The sequence below is a fragment of the Macaca nemestrina genome, chromosome 6 (assembly GCF_043159975.1).
Source record: "Macaca nemestrina isolate mMacNem1 chromosome 6, mMacNem.hap1, whole genome shotgun sequence".
Classification (NCBI taxonomy): Eukaryota; Metazoa; Chordata; class Mammalia; order Primates; family Cercopithecidae; genus Macaca; species Macaca nemestrina.
The window spans coordinates 110,541,475-110,564,325 of NC_092130.1; the positions used below are offsets into that span (position 1 = coordinate 110,541,475).

Here is a 22,851-nt window from a genome sequence, read left to right on the forward strand (position 1 = left end):
ATGTGGAGCATTTTTTATGTTTATTGGCCATGTGTGTTTGTCTTATTTTATTATATTGAATTAGAAAAAAATCTTAATGATTTGAGTAAATTGGCCTTTGTGTTGATTTATAAGAGTCATATAATTGAGTAGGTCATTAAGCTGGGTTAGAGATGATTTTTTTGTTGTTGCTGTTTCTTAAATAAATAAATTCTGTTGGGTGCAGTGGCTCTTACCTACAATCCCAGCACCTTGAGAGGCCAGAGGAGGATCGCTTGAGGCCAGAAGTTTGAGATCAGCCTGGGCAACAAAGCACAACCTCATCCTTACCAAAAAAAAAAAAAATTTTAAGTTAGCCAGGTGTGGTGGCACATGCCTGTAGTCTCAGCTGCTTGGGAGACTAAGGTAGGAGGCTCGCCTGAGCTGGGAGCTGGAGGCTTGTAGTGAGCTGTGATCCTGTCAGTGTACTCTAGCCTTGGTGACAGAGTGAGACCTTGTCTCAACAGAAAAAAAAGAAAGTCTACAACAAATGGTTTTTCTTAGCTTTTTTCATACAATAAAGTTTTTAAGTTTTTGCATTTTTTTTTTTTACTTCCTAAAATTCTATCCAATTGTATTTCAGGTTGCAACAAGGACAGTGTCAGAGCAGGCTGTAAAAAATGTGGCTACCGTAAGTATTCTAAAAGACGACATGTTTTGCATTATTCATACTGGAATCATGGCCTCTTTGGGCAATATAACACAGCATCCTGATTTCAGGGGCCCAGTTGCATAGTCCTTTAGCCCTAAGCTAACATGTAGTTGTTACAGAAATTCCTCTGTTAGCACTAAATATTCACTTTTCTTCCCTGCTTTAGACCCAGTAACAGGTAGCTATGTATCTGATGACTAGCAAAAGTAGCATGAAGATACAGGTGGTTAGTAGTAGATTAAGGAGTTTGGAGAAAGTATATTTTTTAAAAACTATATACATACTTATTCTTTTCCTCCTTTCCACATACTAAGAGAAAAGGTGGAGGCAATGCAAACTATTTATGAAGATTTTTTGTGTTTATTACATTTACTTTAAAGATTTAATTGATCTCAGAATTTCTGCTCATGAGCAAAAACTTGATTTAAACAATTATTAATCTCCATTATGATTAACTGAATGAAAAGGGAAACTTAAGCATGTATAATTATATAATATAAATTTGTAATTTTATACTCTAAGTAAATATTCTTTAGTTAAATGTAGCAATGCCTAAAGCTTTAGTAACAGCTATGGCAACAACATTTGCTATTTTCTGAGTTGTTTGCAGACCATGCAAATTAGCCTGGATTGTTAATACACTGCAGTTCATTGAAGAGTTATTATGTTTTACCAACTAAGAGTTGTCAAATCACTAAGAGTGATTTGACAAAAAGATGTTCATGCAAGAACGTGTGATAAGAGTACTCAGCATAAATCTCCATCAGAAGGGCACATTAAAAGCATGCTGAGAGAACAAGTCACATACTTTCAAGCAAAAGCTAAAACTGGCTCAAGGGAAGCTTGCTCAAGTAGCAAAATTGCATATATAATTATATATGTATATCACTCATATAAATGAAAACTGAAGAATGTACTTGCATGCAAGAAATGAGTGCAATGAAATCTTTTCTGTTTTTTAATTTGTTTATATTTATTTCCGCTTTGTTTACTTTGTTTCAACCATTGCTAACTTAAGCTTTGTTTACTTTCTTTTGATCATTGCCAACTTACCTGCCTCATTTCTTTATTCAAGAATTAAGAATCTACAAATGCTTCATTTACTTCAAAATCTGGAAAGGATTTCCCAGTCTGTCTACAAATATCAGTCTCTACACTTGGACTTCTTTTAACCTAAGACTTTGAGGAAAGCAATTAAATTCATTTTCTGGAAATAGAATATTTGTTGATGTAGTCTCCTCATTGTTATTTAAGACAACAATGCAAGTATCTGCAGTAATTAGAATTCTTTAGGAGAAGCCAAGCCAGCAAATAGTTTTGTCAATATTTCCACATTTAGTTATTTTTGCTTTATTATTTAGATCTTTGATTTTAGTGATTTAGTCATTAAACAATTTCTGATTTGTCTCCTGTGGAAAAATTTAATAATATTTCCCTTCTGTGTTAAATTTACATCTCTACAGCTCTTAAATCTCTACAGCTATTAAAGAGGAAGGTCTTCTCAATTTACAAGTCTTTCTAATATAAATTGCTTTTACAAATTAGCTTATCTTTTATTTCGGGGCCAAAATTTTTATATAGAGGTAAGAGAAAGATCAAGAAGATGATTCATAATATTTTTAATGCACAAAAGTTTGGGTATTTTTCAGTTGTTTACAAAAAAATATGCTCTCTCTTTTGTTGCAAAAATAGTTATTCAGATTGTACAATTTAAAGAATCTCAATACTTGATAGAAAAAGATCTTATTCTCAGTATGTGTCAATAGTGAATTTATCATTTTTAAAGTTTCAAGTGAAGTTTGAATGTATTATTAAATAACATGGGTCTCTCTTTCTGTGGCAGAATTTCCTTAGCAAAATTAACTTAAAAGAAATTCACAGAAAAAGAGTTATTTCAATAATGAGTTTTTATTAGAATTTCTTTTTAAGTTGGTAACTTCAGAATATTTAAAAACTACAAGGACAGTAGGCCTTGGGATTATTTATGAGATAAATGTCTCAAATAATTATGATAGTTCTCAGAAAGTATGATTAAAAGATTAGTAGACCCATTGGTTGATCATAGCAGCAGGAAATAAAAACAAATATGTAAATACCTTTAACATTTACATAAATATAAATTCATCACTTTTTTATTGCCTGTTTGTATGTCTATTTATTGGTGTTCAGTCTTGTGTATATAAACCACATCTGAAATGCATTTTCTATTTTTTATAGTTTGCTTCTTCAAAGGTAGGCAATGCCTTTTACAAGTCTGACTCTTTTATATACCCCTGTTCATCCTCATTGCAGACAAACGAATCTGACTCAAAGTTACTATTTCTCTGGGTTGTTACACCACTCCCCCACCACCCCATAGAGTAGTCAGGCAATGCTTGAGTGTAACAACCACACATTCATGCATATTAGCATTTTTTATTTGTCCTTAGTCAACTTCCTCTCCTGCTTCCCTCAGTGACTTTCCCAAACTGGTACCTGTCTCAAAACATTCATCATTCACTGTCCTGTCCTACTCAAACTCCCTACATAAGGAGGCAATCCTGTCTTCTAATTTACAAACAAAATTGAGATTATCAGGCTGGATCTCCTACTTTCTATCACTACCTGAAAACATCTGTATCTATTCTCATCTAGTTTCTTCTAAACTTCAGAGGTATCCTTGTCATACCTCTTAAAGGAACTTGCTTAATCTTTCCTTATCTTCAGTATCTCAACCACAGCCTGATAATCTTATCAAAATTTCAGAGATAAAACAGTTGCAGATAATAACAAGGACCATAGTGTGGCCGTGGAATCTAGAATGTCAGGGAACCCAGAAAAGCTATCCGACAACCTACGCTGTCCATTCAAGCTCGAGGCAGGGCTTGGGGTAAAGAGCTAGAGTATGAGCCAGATTCAAAAAAATTCAGTGAATGGGGCTATTAACCTGCAGCAGGCAGCTGAGTGGACAGTTAAGGATTACTACTTGGAAACAATATTGAGAAGCCTGGAGAATACTAATAATACTGAGGTAAAGGATAATTAACTATAGAGAAATGCCCTCAAGGAAGAGCCAAATATCCCTTAAGTGTAGTGGCAATATTATGTGAGCACATAGGGCAGTTACATGTTTAAGAATCTATTGAAAAAGACTAGGAAAGGGGCAATGATCAGCTAGGTCAGTGGGGAAATAAAACAGATAAATATGAGGATAAGATTTCCAAGGAAGGTGGCCAGGTACAGTGGCCCATGCCTGTAATCCTAGCTCTTTGAGAGACTGAGGCAGGCAGATTGCTTGAGCCCAGGAGTTTGAAACCAGCCTGGGCAACATGGTGAAACCCCATCTCTACAAAAAACAAACAAACCAACTAGCCAGGCATGGTGGCGTGCACCTGTAGTTTCAACTACTTGAGAGGCTAAGGTGGGAGGTTGGCTTGAGCCCAGGATGCAGAGGTTGTAGTGAGCTAAGATTGTGCCACTGCACTCCTGCCTGGGCAACAGAGCCAGACCCTCTCTCAAAGAAAAAAAAAAAAAAAAAGACTTCAAGAAAGAATATATGACTACAGAAGAGGCCAGCATTTTTAGGGGAGGAACCAAAATGTTAGGGATGTGGAAGCTTGGTGGAATGAACTGGGTTTAGGAATTTAAAAGCTTATAAAATAGCTGTGTGTTCTTAAATCTGAGGATTTTATATAGCGCTAAAGCCTGGTTAAGTTAGTAGCTGTTAGCATAGTCTATATATTCTGTAAACCCAGAAGTAGACATTTGGGTACCCTATTTATAAAACAAGAGGGGTTTGTGTGTGTGTGTGTGTACATTGACAGATTTTTATCTGCAGTCAAAATGAAACTGGAGGTTGTTTTTTTTGTTTGTTTTTTGTTTTTTTCTTTTTTATTACTTGGCATTTGCTAATATAGCTACTCCTGGAGGGAGGAAAGGGGAGAATATGCTTTTCCTTGTATTAGTGAAATAAATAGTTATAACCTGGTACCGTGTACTAAATACCTATTTGGTGCTAGTCTCTGTACTAACTGCATGAAAGATATTATTTTATTCTTAAAATAACTCTGTAGAGTAGGTTTCATGATCTCCAGTTTTGTGAACATTCAAGACAAATGGTTCTGGCACCAGATTACTTAGGTTCAAACCTCTGTTGGCACTTACTAGCTATGTGATATTAAGCAAATTGCTTGATCACTGTGTTTCAGTTTCCTGTCTGTAAAGTAAGATCATTATAGTACCTGATCCCATAGAGTTGTTGTGTAGATTAAATGAGTTCATGCAAGTATTTGGATCAATGACTGGCTTCAGTAAATCCTCAATAATTGTTGTTATTTTTGTTATTGTTACAAATCAGAAAACTGAGGCCCAGGGTTACCGTGTTAGTCAGTGGGAAAACTGAGATATGAACTCTGGTTATCTGGAAGATTTAATACTATGCCATGCTCCTTTTCATTTGCTTTTTAAAAAAATTGTGTTAAAATATATATAACACAAAATTTGCCATTATAACCATTTTTTAAATATACAATTCAGTGGCAGTAAATACATTTCACAATGTTGTAAAGCCATCATTACTAATTACAAAACTTTTTCATTGCCCCAAATCTGTAACCATTAACCAGTAACTCTCCACTCCCTCCTTTCCCCAGTCCTTATTAACCTGTCTATCTCTGTGAATTTGCCTGTTCTAGATATTTCATATAAGTAGAATCATACATATTTGTCCTTTTGTGTCTGACTTATTTCCCTTAGCATAATATTTTCATAGTTCATCCACGTTGTAGCATGTATTATAACATCATTCCTTTTAATGGCTAAATTATTTCTCTATATGTATATACCACATTTTGTTTATCCATTCCCCTGTGGATAGACACTTGGTTGTTTCCACATTTTGGCTACTATGAATAGTGCTGCAATGAATGTTGATGTACGAGTATCTGTTTGAGTCTATGTTTTCAATTCTTTGGGGTATGTACATAGGAGCAGAATTACTATGTTGACTTTTTGAAAAACTGCCAAACTGGTTTTCTTTTTGGAGTCTCGCTCTGCCGCCCAGGCTGAAGTGCAGTGACGCCATCTCGACTCACTGCAACCTCTGCCTCCCGGATTCAAGCGATTCTCTTGCCTCAGCCTCCCAAACAGCTGGGAATATAGGCGCGTGCCACCATGCCTGGCTGCTTTGTATTTTTAGTAGAGAAAGGGTTTCACCGTGTTAGCCAGGATGATCTCAATCTCCTGACCTTGTGATCTGCCCGCCTCTGCCTCCCAAAGAGCTGGGATTACAGGCATGAGCCACCGTGCCTGGCTGAAAAACTGCGAAACTGGTTTTCGTAACAGCTATACCATTTTACATTCCCACTAGAAATGTACAAGGGCTCTAATTTCTCTACCTTTTTGCCAACACTCATTATTTTCCTTTTTAAAAAATAGCGATTTGTGATCATAAGAAATACATATTTGGTCATTGTCCCTGGTTCTTGACACAGAGCTTATAAAACTCTTGGAATTTCCTGAGTGATAGGGGTGATAGGAGAATCTTTTATTATTCATATCATGCCCCTTTCAACCATGCCTGAGTTTATACTATTAAGGTGATCTCTTGGGAGGCTCCTAGATCATTTCAGGATGGGGGCCAGTTGTCAGAGGAACAATCCATGTGATTAGAAAGTTGGAGCTTTCAGCCCCACTTCCAGACCTCCAGAAAGGGGAGAGGGATGAGGAGCTAGAGATTGAATGTAATCACTAGTGGTCAGTAATTGAATCAATCATGCCTATCTAATGGGGCCTTCATAAAAACCCCTAAACTACAGGGTACAGAGAGCTGCTGGGTTTGTGCACACATAGAAGTGCTGCGATTGTGGCATACAGAGAGCACATGGAAGCTCTATGCCATTTCTTTGCCCTGTGCATCTCCTCCATTTGGCTGTTCCAAGTTCCGTGCTATATAATAAACAGGTAATAGTAAGTAAACTGTTTTGTTGAGTTCTGTGAGCTTTTCTAGCAAATTTTCGAATTTGAGGATGGGGTTATGGGAACCCCCTGACCTTATAAAGCTAGCTGGTCTGAAGTATGGGTGGCCTAGACTCACTATAGGAATCTGAAATGGGAATAGTCTTGTGGGTCTGAACCCTTAACTTGTGCTAACCCTGGGTAGTAACAGAATTGAATTGAATTGTTGGACACCCAGTTAGTGTCCAGAAAGTTGGAGAACTGGCTGTTGGTGTGGAAAAAACCCACACATTGGATGTCAGAAGCGTTATGAGTAGAAACAGTTCAGACCATCCTCATAGGTACGAAGTGGTATCTCATTGTGGTTTTGATTTGCATTTCTTTAATGACTAATGATGTTAAGTATCTTTTCATGTACTTATCGGCCGTTTGTATTTCTTCTATAGACAATGTCTATTCAAGCCCTTTGCTCATTTTTTCACTGGGTTGTGTTTTTGTTGTTGAGTTATAGTTGTTGTTTATGTATTCTGGATATTAAGCTCTACCAGAGAGATGATTGCAAATATATTCTCCCACTCTGTCACTTTTCACTTTCCTGATAATTTTGCACAAAAGGTTTTAATTCTGATGACCATGTTATAATTTTTTTCTTTTGTTGCTTGTGTTTTTGGTGTCAGATCTAAGAATCCATTGCAAAATCCAAGGTAATGAACATTTACTCCTATGCTTTCTTCTAAGAGCTTTACGGTTTTATATTTTATTTTATTTTTAATATTTTAAAATTTTAAAATATTTTTAGTTAATTTTTACATATGGTCTGAGGTGAGGAGTCCAACTACATTCTTTCCTATGTGGAAAAGTTGTCTCTGTACCATCTGTTGAAAAGACTATTCTTTCCACACTGGATGAACTTAGCACTCTTGCTAAAACTCAGTTCACTATGTAAGTGTGGGTTTATTTCTGGACTTTCAATTCTATTCCATTGGTCTGTGTGTCTGTTCTGTGTGTCAGTCAACTGCTTTGATTGCTATAGGTTTATGATAAGTTTTAAAATCAAGAAGGGTGAGTCCTCCACCTTTTTTTTTTCTTCTACATTGTTTGCTACAAGAACATTTAGATTGCTAGCCATAAGAACTGTAATTTGCAACACAGTTATTACCTAGGCTTCACTAACTTATTCCCCAATAGAAAAAAAAAATCAGTAAGAAACTTTATTTATAATTTTGCAATTGATTTGTCTTATCACCTTAGGGTCACTTTGCTTGAAGCAAAGCTAAAATGGGTGTGGGGCAGAGACTGCTACCAGTGTGGTCATTATTTAAGCATTTTATTTATTTTAAATATTCATTTCAGTGAGAGGATGAGAGGTGTTTGTGTACAAAGCTAGCTTAAGTACATCATCAGGATGTTAAGTGATCATCAGGAGGTTTTTTTTGTTTGTTTGGTTTTTTGTTTTTTGTTTTTGTTTTTGTTTTTGAGGCAGTTTTACTCTGCTGCCCAGGCTGGAATGCAGTGGCACAATCTCAGCTCACTGCCACCTCCACCTCCCAGGTTCAAGCGATTCTTGTGCCTTAACCTCCTGAGTAGCTGGAATTACAGGCATGTACCAGCATGCCCAGTTAATTTTTGTATTTTTAGTCGAGACAGGATTTCGCCATGTTGGCCAGGCTGGTCTTGAACTCCTGTACTCAAGTGATCCACCTGCCTCAGCCTCCGTAAGTGCTGGGATTACAGGCGTGAGCCACCATGCCCAACCGGTATCATCAGGAGTTCTGATCAAAGAGGCCAGCCAAACCAACCCAGAAAGGCTTCCATTCTGCTACAAACACGTGTAACAATGCAGGAGGGAAAAAGTGTTATGTCAACAGCAACCACAACAACAACAAAAAACCCAGCTCAAAAGAATGAAAGGGAAATCCCCAGGTGCTAGACAAGAAAAGGAGCTGGAAGTCAGAGTGGGAAATCTTAGCTGAAAACAGTGGATCCACAGGCCTACTGGGTAGGCGTTTAAGAGCTGTGGAGTGACGCTTTCAAGCCCTGGGAATGGCAGTATGGCAAGGGTGGAGCCCCTCACATAAAGTCAGACTCCTTAAAAAGGCTATAAAGCAGGGATTAGAAAAAATTTCACTCACTGAAAGAAGCAAGAATGCATATAGTGTGTTTGAAATCCCATAAAATAATTGGAAGAAAACGAATAATCGAGAATTGGCAACCTCAGCTTATACCTTGTAAGTATATCTAACTATGAAGAGTGAATTTACACTGCTTCCAGTGAGGCAGGAACTATTTTTCCCATGCTAAGAAGTTAATGTTAAAAATTGTGCTGATATCAAATCAAATTTAAAAAATTAAGTCCAACTACATGTTGTGATTAATAAAACTACACATAAAACTAATAACTACACAGAAGTTTTCAAAATAAAAGGATAAGGCAAAAACACATGTTTGATTGAACATTGCTGATAGTCCACTGTTTTACCTACAAAAATGGCAATTTCATATTACCCAACGAATAATGAACAAAAGAGCACTAGTGGAACTGTTAGCGGTGGCAGGTATCCAAGTTACCTGTGGTGAATCTGTACAGGTCTGTAGCAGCCTCTATTCTTGCCACCTCAGAAGAAAGAATTCTACTGAGGGTCATAAGACAGAAAAAGAGACGGAGGCAAGTTTCAGAGCAGGAGTAGATGTTTATTAAAAAGCTTTAGGCCGGGCACGGTGGCTCAAGCCTGTAATCCCAGCACTTTGGGAGGCCGAGACGGGCGCATCACGAGGTCAGGAGATCGAGACCATCCTGGCTAACACGGTGAAACCCCGTCTCTACTAAAAAATACAAAAAACTAGCCGGGCGCGGTGGCGGGTGCCTGTAGTCCCAGCTACTTGGGAGGCTGAGGCAGGAGAATGGCGTGAACCCGGGAGGCGGAGCTTGCAGTGAGCCGAGATCAGGCCACTGCACTCCAGCCTGGCCGACAGAGCGAGACTCCGTCTCAAAAAAAAGAAAGGAATATATACTTGGAAGAGGCCCAGGCTGGCACCTTGAGGTCAAGGCCCCATATAACCTTGAACCTAGCATTTTACATGCTGACTTACTTCCACCGTCTTGCACCCCTTTCCCTTCATTCTTCCCTTATGCATGGTGCCCTGCCTACGCTTGGGAGGTGAGCATGCACAGTATATTTACTAGAGTTGTACACGTGTTTACCTGAGGCTTTTTCTTCCCTTTTCTGGTGGAATGCCCCCAGAAGGTCATACTCCTTCATTTTTGTCTCTTAATGCGCATGCTCGAGCCCACTTGCCCAGTTCCTGAAACCTTATTGGAAGCTGCTGATTATCAATTTCAGGTATTTTTACCTATTCAGAAACTGCCTCTCCCTGGCACTGGCTGTGACCAATTATCATTTTAGAAAGACAGTGTGACAGCTGCCGGACCATCACTTGATGGTTGCCTGATGTTCCTTTGTGAGTAGGGGAGCCCTCTCCTGCTCCACTCATGCCTGGCTAGCTACCTACTGTAATAGAACCATTATAATTTCAGACTCTTGAGGGAAAAGCACTTCTGGCGATAAGGGGAAACTCAAGAACAATAAACTAAAAAGATAAAGTAATGATCTTGAAAGCATTTACTGATGTCTCTCTCTCTCTATATATATAGCAAAAACTGTATTACAAGGAGAAATGGACAAACCTACCATAGAGAAAACCTGGTGTATGTCCACAGAGACATGTACAGCTGCTCATTTCAGCATTGTTTATAATAGCAATTATTGACAAATTAATACTTGTATAATCTTAAGTAATTCTATCAGAAGTTATTAGACAAAAAAAATAAGGTGGAGAAGAGTTGAACAAGCAAACAGATATAGAACCCTTTTCAACAAATAGCAGTATGTGGTTGTGTTGTTTAACAACAGGGATACACTGTGAGAAGTGTGTCATTAGGTAATTTCATCTTTGTGTGGACATTGTAGATTATAGTTTCACAAACTTGGATGTATAGTCTACTACACATCTAGGCTGCGTGGTATAGCCTGTTGTTGCTAGGCTATGAACCTGTACAGCGTGTTACTATACTGAATAGTATAGGCAGTTGTAACACAGTGGTAAGTATTTGTGTGTCTAAACATATCTAAACATTGACAAGGAACAGTATTATAATCTTAGGGGACCTGTGTTGTCTATGTGGTCCATCATTGATGTAAACACCATTATGCGGTATGTGACTGTGTTTTTGAAATACTTAACAAATCTTTCCTAAATTCACTACATCCTAGGCCATGAAAGAAGTCTCATCAAATACCAAAGAACTAATAACATACAGATCCCATTCTCTGATAACAGTGTAGTAAATTTAGAGATTGACAATAAACACAAAGCCTGAAAACTCCTTATGTTTGGAAGCTAAAAAGAGTGCTTCTGAATGATTCATTTGTTCGGAAATCACAGTGAGGAAAACTTGTTCCAATAATATGGCAGACTAGACTAAGAAACAACTAAGAAACTTGTATAAAATGTGCAATACATATTTTAGGTACATTAATATACTAGGAAGAAAATAAAGAATTAAAGAATATTCAAAGGCCAACAACCAAAGAAAAGGAGAAGTTCCAGGAATTAAGCCTTGAGGGTATTTGATGAACCCAAGACTCTTGAACTTCGATTTTTCATAGGCCGACAGGATGCAGAGGATGAAAGCAAGGCGCAGGGCCCTGCCCAAGCAAAATTGGAACTCTAATTAGAGAGTCTCTGATATAAACCTAGGATTCCCAAAGGACTTCACTCACAAAATAAGAGACAACTAGAAACAACCCCTAGCATAGACTTGTAGTGAATCATTAGTGGATCGTGAAATGAATTATTTGGTCACCATTAGCACTGGTTGTTTTAAACACTGAATATAGAAATCCTTCAATTAACTTTTGTTTCAGTTTTTTTGTGTTAGGGTGTATTTATCCATGAATGTGTGTGTGAGTGCACTTGGTTGCATTATTTTTTACTGTTCTCAGTTCTTAAGAAAACTTAAAAGCTGCTACCCTAAAGAAAACCTAGTACATGTGCAACTGCTTATTTCAACACTGTTTATAATAGAGACATGTACAACTGCTTATTTCAACACTGTTTATAATAGCGAACTACTGGAAGCAACCTATGTTTCTGTCAATAGTACGATAAATAAATAAATATAATTTTCATACAGTAGAACATTATCCATTAGATAAAATGAGCAAATTACACCTGTTATATTAGCATAGATAAATCACAAAATATTGGGTGGCAGGAAAAAATTGCAGGTATAGGTATAATTGAGTTTATTTTTTTCAGAATACATATCACAATATGTTGTTTGGGAATGATGGAGACCAACTTTAGTGCAGTTGCTTCAGAGGACAAAAAAATTGAATGAGATTGAGAAAGTGTTGCAAAAATTGATACAAGCTCTCCAGCTGTGTGCGTTGTGTGCACAGGCATGCGAGTGAGCTTTTTCCTTAAATGAATTGAAAGTGAGCATGACAAAATGTTAATATATGGATGCTAGGTATTTAGGTATTGGTTATATTATTTTCCGTACTTTTATAGTGTTTGTAATATTTGACTTTCTAAAACATATATGTAAGTGGATAACTTGTACTTTTCTTATAGGGTAGAGTCTTTAGGGAAATGATGCAAGAATTAAACGTTTAGGTATTCTTTAGTAAAGCGCATTCGGTTATATTAATGCTTGTGTATTATTATGCCAACTTTAATTAGATGAAAGGTATATAATTCCATGAGTACGTTAGTCAGACTGGGAAAGAAAAGGTATGGCAAAGGAATACAATATAAAATCCCAAGTATGATGGTATTTTTTTATTTACTTAGTTTGGTTAAAGATATTATTGTATTTTTAGAAAGGGAAATAGAATAACTCAATACTTTGAAATCCATAAGAAGTGGTCCCCAAAAATGCTTATTGAATAAGGAGTTCTGATGAAGAAAGGAAAAAGTTCTTTCTCAGTATTGCATTCATGGAAAAGTATAGGAAAAATAACCAAACTACTACCAACTGAATAAAAGTTAAAGCTTTCTACACTGTATTATTGAAATTGTAACTTATTGGTTACCGTGAGGCAGCAAAACATACAAAAATACATAATGTATCTTAGTTTTATCATTCACATTTTTTTTGTTTGTTTCACTTAGCTGGTCACCTGACTTTTGAATGCCGCAATTTTCTCCGAGTAGACCCTAAAAGGGACATAGTTTTGGATGTCAGCAGTACAAGTAGTGAAGATAGTGATGAAGAGAATGAAGAACTGAATAAATTGCAGGCATTACAGGAAAAAAGTAAGCAATATTTTTTTTTCCATACTTTAGAAATGTTTGTAAATGTCATATCATGCTTTCCATTACACTTACTAAGATCTCTTTTGTAGTTTATGTAAGAGCTACTGCATAGGAAACAGGTTTTAAATACTGTAAGTTTCTTGCCTAAAATTGAACAGCTAAGCAAGTACAGATCCAGGAGGCAAGTCTATTTCTGACACACAGCTTATGTTTTTTGTTGTTGTTTTTTCCCCATCACATTAGGATATGTGTCAAATGGCTGAAAAAGTATGATTTAAGATTTGGTTTCTAGTCCTATTTGGCAATTTGTTTTAGCACGTGACTTTCACCAAGTCACTTAACCATCCTGAGGCTCGGCTGCCTTGTGGGATAACACAAAATATTGGATTGTCAAATGATGCTCAGGCAGATCAGCGATGTTAGCCAGTATCAAGCTTCACTAATAATTTCAAGTATACAAGTGATCATGAGGCATAGGCAAAGCAGAGAGTTCTGGGCATGTCAGTACAGCTCCCCAGGTGTTTCCTTTCTACTTCAGAACCCACTCTGATCAATGTTAACAAGAAGTTTCTTTATTACTTCTACCAAAGAAAGTTGATTTGGTCATGAAACATACTCATTTTATGCTTGGGTAGTTACATTTTCCAGGGAACTACACCCCATAAATCCATAGATTCCAGGTTTGTTTACTATCAGCAATCTCAGTTACATCCCACTAAAAGGATGTAAATAATAATTATATAAATGAGGATTCTGTGGCTAACAGATATCATTTATTTTTTTTCCAGGAGATCTGTTGTTAGTGTGTCTCAGAGAGATTTCTCCAGGTCACTCTCTGTCTTTCCTGGGTATATCCTCCTCTCTCCCTAGAGAGAGAGTGAATTGCAGACCTATTATTTAATCCTTTCTTTCCCACGTTATGTATAAAATAGCTCATCTGTGCAGTGGGGTTTTTAGGAATAAAATGTGATGCCATAAATTAAACTACTTTGTAAACTACAAAATGCAATATGATAAATATCACTCTGAAATAAAATATAACTTATTTTAATATAATCTTAGACAAGGAATGAGAGTTATAAATTTTAAATTCATTTTAGTTTAGATTATCAATGAACATTAAACAATAAACTTTGTTTTTAATATCAAGCTTTCCATATTATGTCCAGTTAAGTGAAGAGGTCAAATGTAAGGTGCTAGAACAAGCTGAAAACGAAAAAGAGGCAGAGAATCCCAAAGAGGGCAAACAAGAATCATATTATATATGAGTATATACAGCTTCAGGGTAAAGATAGTTGATTGAATACACACAGTTTTGTTCTCTACTGAAATACCACTAAAATGACAGATGTAGAAAAAAATTTAAAGACATAAACTCACAAGGGCAAAGAAAATGAGTTAGGAGGGAATAGCAGTAAAATTTTGGAAACTGAAAAGCAGATGGGTGATAACTGATTACACTCTTGAAAAAGCCAAATTCTTTAGCAGTGTGGAAAGCTGTGAAGTAACCCGATATATATTCTAAAATCCCCTAAAGACATGATAAATAATATCCTTGGGTGCCTCTGGCTGAATATAAGGCTAAAAACAGGAGGATTGGTTTCAAGTCTGCAGGAGTTAAACCCTCAGTCCCCTTCCCCTGTGAAGTCAGATGACTTCATCACCCCAGCAGACTACTGGAGGTTTATTTTCTAGACAGGGTAAAACATAAGTTCTTTAGACTGGGACACACTAACATAGCTGAAAACAGGGAGGAAGTTAAAGGCTAAGAACTTTCCAGCCCTCTTCACCTATTTGGTTCCGAGACATATATCACAATTAGTCTAGGAAATACTTCACTCAAATGAGTCCCAGAAAGAAAATGTCTAAGAACTGAATGACATTAGTTTTACAATTGAAAAGGTTCCACAAGTACCAAATACAGAGCTAAAAATAGACCCACACAAAGGCACACCATTATAAAACTTAATATCACAGGGAACAAGGAAAATATAATCCAGGCTTCCAGGATCAGGGATTAAACAAGTCATCAGTCAAAGATCAGGAGTCAGAATAACTTTCCACTTCTTTGAAGCAGTCCTGAAAGCTAATAGATGTGGGGAATGCCTTCACATTTTGGAAGGGAAGTTATATCCAAGTCAGAATAATATTCTCAACCAAATTATTAGCCAAGTGTGAAAACAGAATAAAGTTGTTTTCAGGTATCTTCATTTTAGGTTGATTTTTATATATGGCATGAGGTGAGGGTACAGTTTTATTCTTTTGTGTGTGCATATACACTTGACCCAAGACCATTTGCTACAGACATCATTTTCCCATTGTGTGTTCTTAACACCCCTCTTGGTCAGTTCATCATATATGCATGCGCTTATTCCTGGACTTCCTCTTCTGTTCCATTGGTCTGTGTGTCTGTCTTTATGTCAGTACAATACTATTTTAATTACTATAGCTGTATAATATATTTTGAAATCAAGGAGTGTGATGCTTACAGCTTTGTTCTTCTTAAGATTGCTTTGGCTATATGGGGTCTTTTGTGGTTCCATATACAGTTTTGGATTATGTTTTATATTTCTGTCAAAAGAGCCATTGGGATTTTGGTAGGAATTCCATTGAATCCATAGATTGCTTTAGATAATGCAGGCATTTTAACAATATTTTTTCAGTCCATGAACACAGATATTGTCAAATGCTCTTTCTGCATCTACTGAAATATTCATTTGATTTTTAGCCTTCCTTTTCTTAATGTGGTGTTTCACATTTCTTGATTTGCATATATTGAGCCATCCTTGTATCCCATAGATGAATCCCAACTGATCATAGTGGATGATCCTTTTAATGTGCCGCTGAGTTTGGTTTGCTAGAATTTTGCTGAAGATTGTTGCATATATGTTCATCAGCTGTATTGGTCTGTAATTTTATTTTCTTAAGGTACCTGTGTCTGGCTTTGGTATCAAGGTGATGCCAGCCTTGTAAAATAAGTCTGGAAGTGATCTCTCCAGTTCTTTAGAAGTGCTTTAGAGGAATTGGCTTAATTGCTCTTTAAATGTTTGGTAGGCTTCACCAGCAAAGCCATCTAGTCCTGGGCTTTTCTCTGTTGGGAGGATTACTGACCCAATCTCCTTACTTGTTACTGGTCTGTTCCTATTTTTGGTTTCTTAATGATTCACTCCTGATACATTTTATGTTTCAAGGAATGTATTCTTGTAAGTTATCCAATTTGTTGGCATATAAATGTTCCTTGTATTCTCTTATATAGTTATATATTTATATAACACCCCTTTATATTTCTGTGACATCACTTATACTCTTTTTTCAGTTCTAATTTTGACCCTCTGTTTTTTTTTTCAGTTAGTCTAGTTAAAGATATGTCAATTTTATCTTTTTATTAAAAAACTCTTAGTTTCTTTGAGCTTTTCTGTTGTTTTTCAAGTCTCTATTTCATTTATTGTGGTTTTTTTTGTTGTTGTTATTCTAGTTTCTTAAAGGTATAATGTTTGGTTGTGTTTTTTCGAGATCCTTCTTTTTTTTTTTTTTTTTTTTTTTTGACAGTATGAACCACCTCACTTGGCCCTCTTCTTTCTTAATAAAGTCGTTTATCATATAAATTTCCCTTTTAGTACTGCTTTTGCTGAATCCCATAAATTGTGGTGTGTTGTAATTTCATTTATCTCAAGATTGTTTTTTAATTTCTCTTTTGATTTCTTCTTTGACCCAATGATTGGTCAGGTGTGTGTGGTTTAATTTCTACATTTTTGTGAATTTTCCAGTTTTTCTTTCATTACTGATTTACATTTTCATACCATTGTGGTCAGAAAAGATACTCAATATGATTCCAGTCTTCTTAAATTTGTGAAGACTTATTTTGTCGCCTAACATGCTCTGTTCTGGAGAATGTTCTATGTGCTTGAAAAGAATGTATTCTGCTGGTGTTGGATAGCATATTCTGTATATTTTGTTTTCATTAGAACCAGTTTCTCTATAAAACCTAGAAAGTAAACTCCTTATCCATCATTGCTAAGTGGAAGAGGAAATTATTCCCATAGCTACTGTTTTATTTCCTTAGTCCCTCATAACTTTTTTGGGACATGTTTGCAGTAGTTAGTCTGAAATTATCATAACTCCAAAAAAAAAAAAAGAGAGAGCGACAGCTATTAAAAGGATAGCTAAAGTGACAATTTTAATGTCAGACCAAATAGATTTCAAAGCAAAGAATACTGGCAATAAAGAGGTTTTTTCCTAATTATAAAAGGGTCATTTCGTCAAGAGAACGTAAAAATTCTAAGTGTGGGCCTGGCATGGTGGCTCACGCCTGTAATCCCAGCACTTTGGGAGGCCGAGGTAGGCGGATCACCTGAGGTCAAGAGTTCGAGACCAGCCTGGTCAACATGGCAAAACCCCGTCTCTACTAAAAATACAAAAAATTAGCCGGGCATGGTGGCATGTGCCTGTAATCCCAGCTACCTAGGAGGCTCAGGCAGGAGAATCACTTGAGCCGGGGAGGCAGAGGTTGCAGTGAGCCGAGGTCATGCCACTGCATTCCAGTCTGAGCAACAGAGTGAGATTCCATCTCAAAAAAAAAAAAAAAAAATATATATATATATATATATATATATATTCTAACTGTTTATGCACCTAATAACAAATATCTGAAACAAATCCTGGTATAACCGTAAATAAAAATTCTTATGGATAGACAAATTTGCAATTATAGCCATAGATCTCAACACCTTTCTCATTGACTAATGGCACAAGTAGACAGTAAATCTGTGAGGACATGGAAGACTTGAGTAACACTATCGACCAACTTGACCCATTTAACATTTATGCAACACCTCACCCAACAACAGCAAAATACACTTTTTTGTTGTTGTTTTTGTTTGTTTTGTTTTGTTTTTAAGTGCACCTATCAAGATAGACCTGATACTGGGCCATAGCAGAAAGCTACTTAGAAAATTCCCAAGTGTTTATAATTTAACATAATTGCAAATAGTCTATTGGGTCAACAAAAAAAAAAAGAGCAAAAGAGAATTAGAAGGTAATTTTAACTGAATGAAAATAAAAACACATTTGTGGTATGCCTCCAAAGAAGTACTTAGAGACAAGCTTGTACCTGTATTAGAAAAAAAGAAGAAATGTCTCAAATCTATGACTTCAACTTCCACCTTAACAAACGAGAAAAAAGAACAAATTAAACCCACAGTAAGCAGAAGAAAGGAAATAATGAAGATCAGAGGTAAATAAATGAAATGGAAAACAAAACTACAGAAAATCAACAAAACCAAAAACTGGTTATTTGAGAAGGTCCATAAACTGAAAAATCACTATCCAAACTAATGAGATTTTAAAAAGAGAAAAGGCATATATAACTGATAACCAGAAATGAGAGAATTGATAACACTACAGATCATATGGATATAAAAGGGAGAAGAGGATATTTTAAAGAACTTTATGCCAATAAATTGGATAACTTAGATAAAATGGACAAATTACTTGAAAGATACAAACCAGCAAAAGTTTGAAGAAGAAATCTAAAATATGAAGAGTACCCCTGCATCTCTTAAGTTAAATGTTTAGTTTAAAAACTTCAGGCCGGGCGCGGTGGCTCACGCCTGTAATCCCAGCACTTTGGGAGGCTGAGACGGGTGCATCACGAGGTCAGGAGATCGAGACCATCCTGGCTAACACGGTGAAACCCCGTCTCTACTAAAAAAATACAAAAAACTAGCCGGGCAAAGTGGCGGGCGCCTGTAGTCCGGAGCTACTCGGGAGGCTGAGGCAGGAGAATGGCATAAACCCGGGAGGCGGAGCTTGCAGTGAGCCAAGATCCGACCACTGCACCCCAGCCTAGGCGACAGAGCGAGACTCCGTCTCAAAAATAAATAAATAAAAATAAAAACTTCAACAAACTTCATGCCCAGTGGCTTCTCTTACAAGAAAAAAACATTTAAAGGAGAAATAATAGAATTTGTACACAAAATCTTTTTAAAAATTGAAGGGAGGAGAGTATTTCTCAACTCAATTTATGAGACCAGCATTACCCTGATAACAAAACCAGATTAAGATATTACAAGAAAAGAAAGTTAGAGACTTATTAATACAGATGCAAAAATTCTTAAGAGAATTTTAGCAAATTGAATCTAGCAGTATATAAAAAGTATATCATGACTAAGTTGGTTTTATTTCAGGAATACATTTGTTTTATATTCAGAAGTCAGTGTAATTCATGATATTTAAGAGACTAAAAACAACCTATATTATTGTCACAATATTTTAAGAAAAATTATTCAGCAAGTCCATCATATACTTCTGATAAAAAATTCTGAGCCAATTAGAAATAGAAGAGAACTTCACTAACTTCATACAAAATCTATAAAAAACCAAAATGTTACATCATACTTAATCATAAAAGACTGAAGTCTTTCCATAACATAAGAAACAAGGCAAATATGTCCACTCATACCACTTCTACTCAACATTCTGCTGGAGATTCTAGCCACTGCAATATGGTATGAAAAATAAATCAAAAGTATCCAGATTTCAGGAAAGAGTTTAAAACTGTCTTTTTTTGCAGATGAATGATCATCTATGTAGAAGTATCTACTAAATCTATCAAAAAAGCTTCTAGAATTAATAACTGAGTTTAGCAAAGTTGCAAGACACAAGATCAGTTAGCAGAAATCAGTTATATTTTTGTACACTGGCAGTGAACAATCAGAAGTTAAAATTTTACAGGTATCTTTTACAATAGCATAAAAAATGAAATACTAAGAATGTGAATCTGACAAAAGATATGCAAGACTGAAATATATTTTACAAAATATTGTTGAGGGAAGTTAAAGAAAGAAATAAAGATATGCTATATTCATTGAGTGGAAGTTTCAATTTTAAAATAAATGTCACTTCTCCCCAGGCAGATCTATAAATTCAAAGCAATCACAATCAAAATTCCAGCAGGCCATTTGAGAAACTGACAAGCCAAGCAAGACCTTATCTCTAAAAATAAAAATAAAAAAAATTGACAAGCCGATTGGAAATGTAAAGAACCTAGAAAAGCCAAAACACTTTCAAAAGGATTAGTAAAATTGAAAAACTAACACAACCTAATTTCAAGATTTTTTGTAAAGCCACAGGCAATCATGAAAGTGTAGTATCGATGTAAAGATAGATCAGTGGAACAGAATAGACCCATACATATGTGATAATTGATTTTTTAATCGAAATTTTTATTTTGAGAATATTGTAGATTAACATGTAACTGTAAGAAATCACACAGAGACCCCTTTTGTCCTTTCCCTGGTTTCCCTCAATGGTAACGTCTTCAAAAACTCAGTTTCAAAGCAGGATAATGTCTTTAATACAGTCTACACAGAACATTTCCATCACCACCACGACCATTCATACTGTCTTTTGATAGCTATATCCACTTCTCTCTTGCCCTCACCACCTTCCTAAGCCCTTTAAACCAAAACTTTGCTCTCTGTTTTTATAATATTGTCATTTCAATAATGTTTTGTAAATAGAATCTTACAGCATATAATCCTTTCTGATGGGCTTTTTTCACTGATTATAATTCTCTACAGACTGACTGAGGTTGTTGCATGTATCAATAGTTTGTTATTTTTTATTTCTGAATAGTAGTGTGTGTTATGGATATACTATAGTTTGTTTAAGTATTTATCCACTGGATTGTCAGTTTGGGGTTATTATTAATAAAACTGCTATAAACAGGATTTGGGTGAACATAACTCTTTATTTCTATGAGACATATGCCCCAGAGTAAAATTGCTGGGTTGTTATGGTAGTTGTATGTTTTGTTTCCTAATAAACTGTCAAACTCTACAGTGGCTGCACCATTTTACGTCCCTACGAGAAACATATGAGTGACCAGCATTTGGCTTTGTCACCAGCATTTTTGTGCTTAGCATTCTAACACATGTGTAGTTATAGCCCATTGTGGTTTTATTTACATTTTCCTAATGCCTAATAATGTTATGCATCTTTTCATTACTGTTGAATGTTGAGTTCTGAACATATATAGATATATCTGTGTGTGTGTATATATATATATGTGGGTACATGTGTGTATTTTGTATGTTCTTTATACATGTTGATATTCTTTATACCATTCTAGACACTAGTACTTTCTCAGATACCTGTTTTGAAAGCATTTACTCCTAGTATGGCATTTGTCTTTTTTATCCTCTAACCAGGTCTTTCACAAAGCAGTAGTTTTTAATTTTGATGAAGTCTAGTTTATCAATTTTTCCTTTTATAGACTATACTTTTGGTGTCAAATATAAGAACTCTTTGCCTATGCATAGATCTGAAAAATGCTCATATATTTTTTTCTAAAAGTTTTGTGGTTTTAATTTTACATTTAAGTCCATGATAAATTTTGAGTTGATTTTTATGTAAGCAGTGAGGCTTGATTTTGCCTATGGTTGTTCAGTTGTTCCAACACTATTTCTTAAAAAGGCTGTCTTTCCTGCATTAAATTGCTTTGCTTTTTTTTCCTCCCGCCAAAAAAAATCGGTTGGTTCTATTTGTGTGTGCTTGTTTCTGGATTCTCTGTGCTGTTTTGTTGATCGATGTGTCTTTGCCTCTGCTAATACCACATAAGCTTTATTAATATAGCTAAAAATTAGTCTTGAATGAGGATACTAATTCTTCCCACTTTATTCTTCATCAGAATTGTTCAAGCTATTTTAGTTCCTTTTCATGTCCATAAAAATTTTAAACTCATGTCTATATTTACAGAAAGCTTTGCTAGGATTTTGAATAGGAATTGCATTAAATGTGTATATCAGTTTGGGGAGAATGGACGTCATTACTTCGTTGAGTCTTCTGATCCATGAACATGATGTGTCTCTTTGTTTATTTAAAACTTCTTGGATTTCTTTAATCAGCACTGTGTCGTTTTCAGCATATAAGGCCTATACACTTTTTATATACTTTTTTTGGAAAATTATAAATGATACTGTACCTTTAATTTTGTTCTCTGCATGTTCGTTGCTAATAAAAATGAATTGATTTTTGTTTATTTTTTCTTCTTGCTGAACTCACTAATTCTAGATTTTTTTAGACTCCTTGGGAATATCAGTGTAAATTGTCACGTCATTTGCAAATAGGAACCTGAGCTGATAGAGTGTTTTGTCATTTCCAAGTATTTCATGTAATTGAAATAGGTGAGCTTCAAAAATCATATTATTCATTCTGCTTAAATAGTATAGAATCTCTCCCAGCATTTTATCACTTGCATTGTTTTAGTACTTCTGTCATAATGGAGAGAAGTTTTTCAGAACAAATGGCATTGATCAGTTTTCTAAAAAGCTGTTGGCGTAACTGACAAAATCCTGGATACCAGAAATAGAGATAAGTAACCTATAGTACTTATTTGTACAATTTCTGAGTCTCCAGATGTACATTGTCATTGGATGTGATTTTTTAAAAAATGCCTTATTTCCCCCATCCTGTTTTTCTTCACTTTGCCTTTAATTATTTTTTCCAACTTAGTATGCCAACCATTGACACCTTAGCTGATAGCACTCAGGAAAGAGGTGGCCAGCGCCACCTCCAGAAAGGAAGAGACATAACTGAGAGCTGGAAGACATTAAAAATAGTTCTTGGAATTTCAAGACTGCTTTCCTCCGTAATACATTTTATCTTTGGTCTGGCCATTTTTTTTTTCCTTTTCTTAATTACATTTTTAGTTCTCTAAACTACATACTTCCCACTGATTGTCTTTAATAACTCACATTTTTTATATCTTCAGGACATCATCAACATATTGTCTTCGCAAAATGCCCTTTTGAGACTCCTGTCATTTGGCTTTCCTGCTTCTTCCCATTTTTATTGTCTTCATATATCTACTGTAGGCCATTCCTCACAATTATTTGAAGACTCCTTTCTTTTTTTTTTTTTTTTTT

General features: G+C 35.6%; 1 protein-coding gene across 4 annotated transcripts in view; it reads left to right on the top strand.

Moving 5' to 3' along the window:
- LOC105499479 (SREK1 interacting protein 1) overlaps nt 1-22,851 on the top strand; it is a 44,774-nt gene that overhangs the window by 13,670 nt on the left and 8,253 nt on the right. For 3 of the 4 annotated variants that reach the window (XM_011772041.3, XM_071098874.1, XM_011772040.3), the window contains exons 2-3: nt 602-649; nt 12,782-12,925. In XM_011772041.3, coding sequence (XP_011770343.2) covers nt 602-649; nt 12,782-12,925 — 192 coding nt within the window. The remainder of the gene's footprint in view (nt 1-601; nt 650-12,781; nt 12,926-22,851) is intronic. The other variant, XM_071098875.1, reaches the window with a different exon arrangement.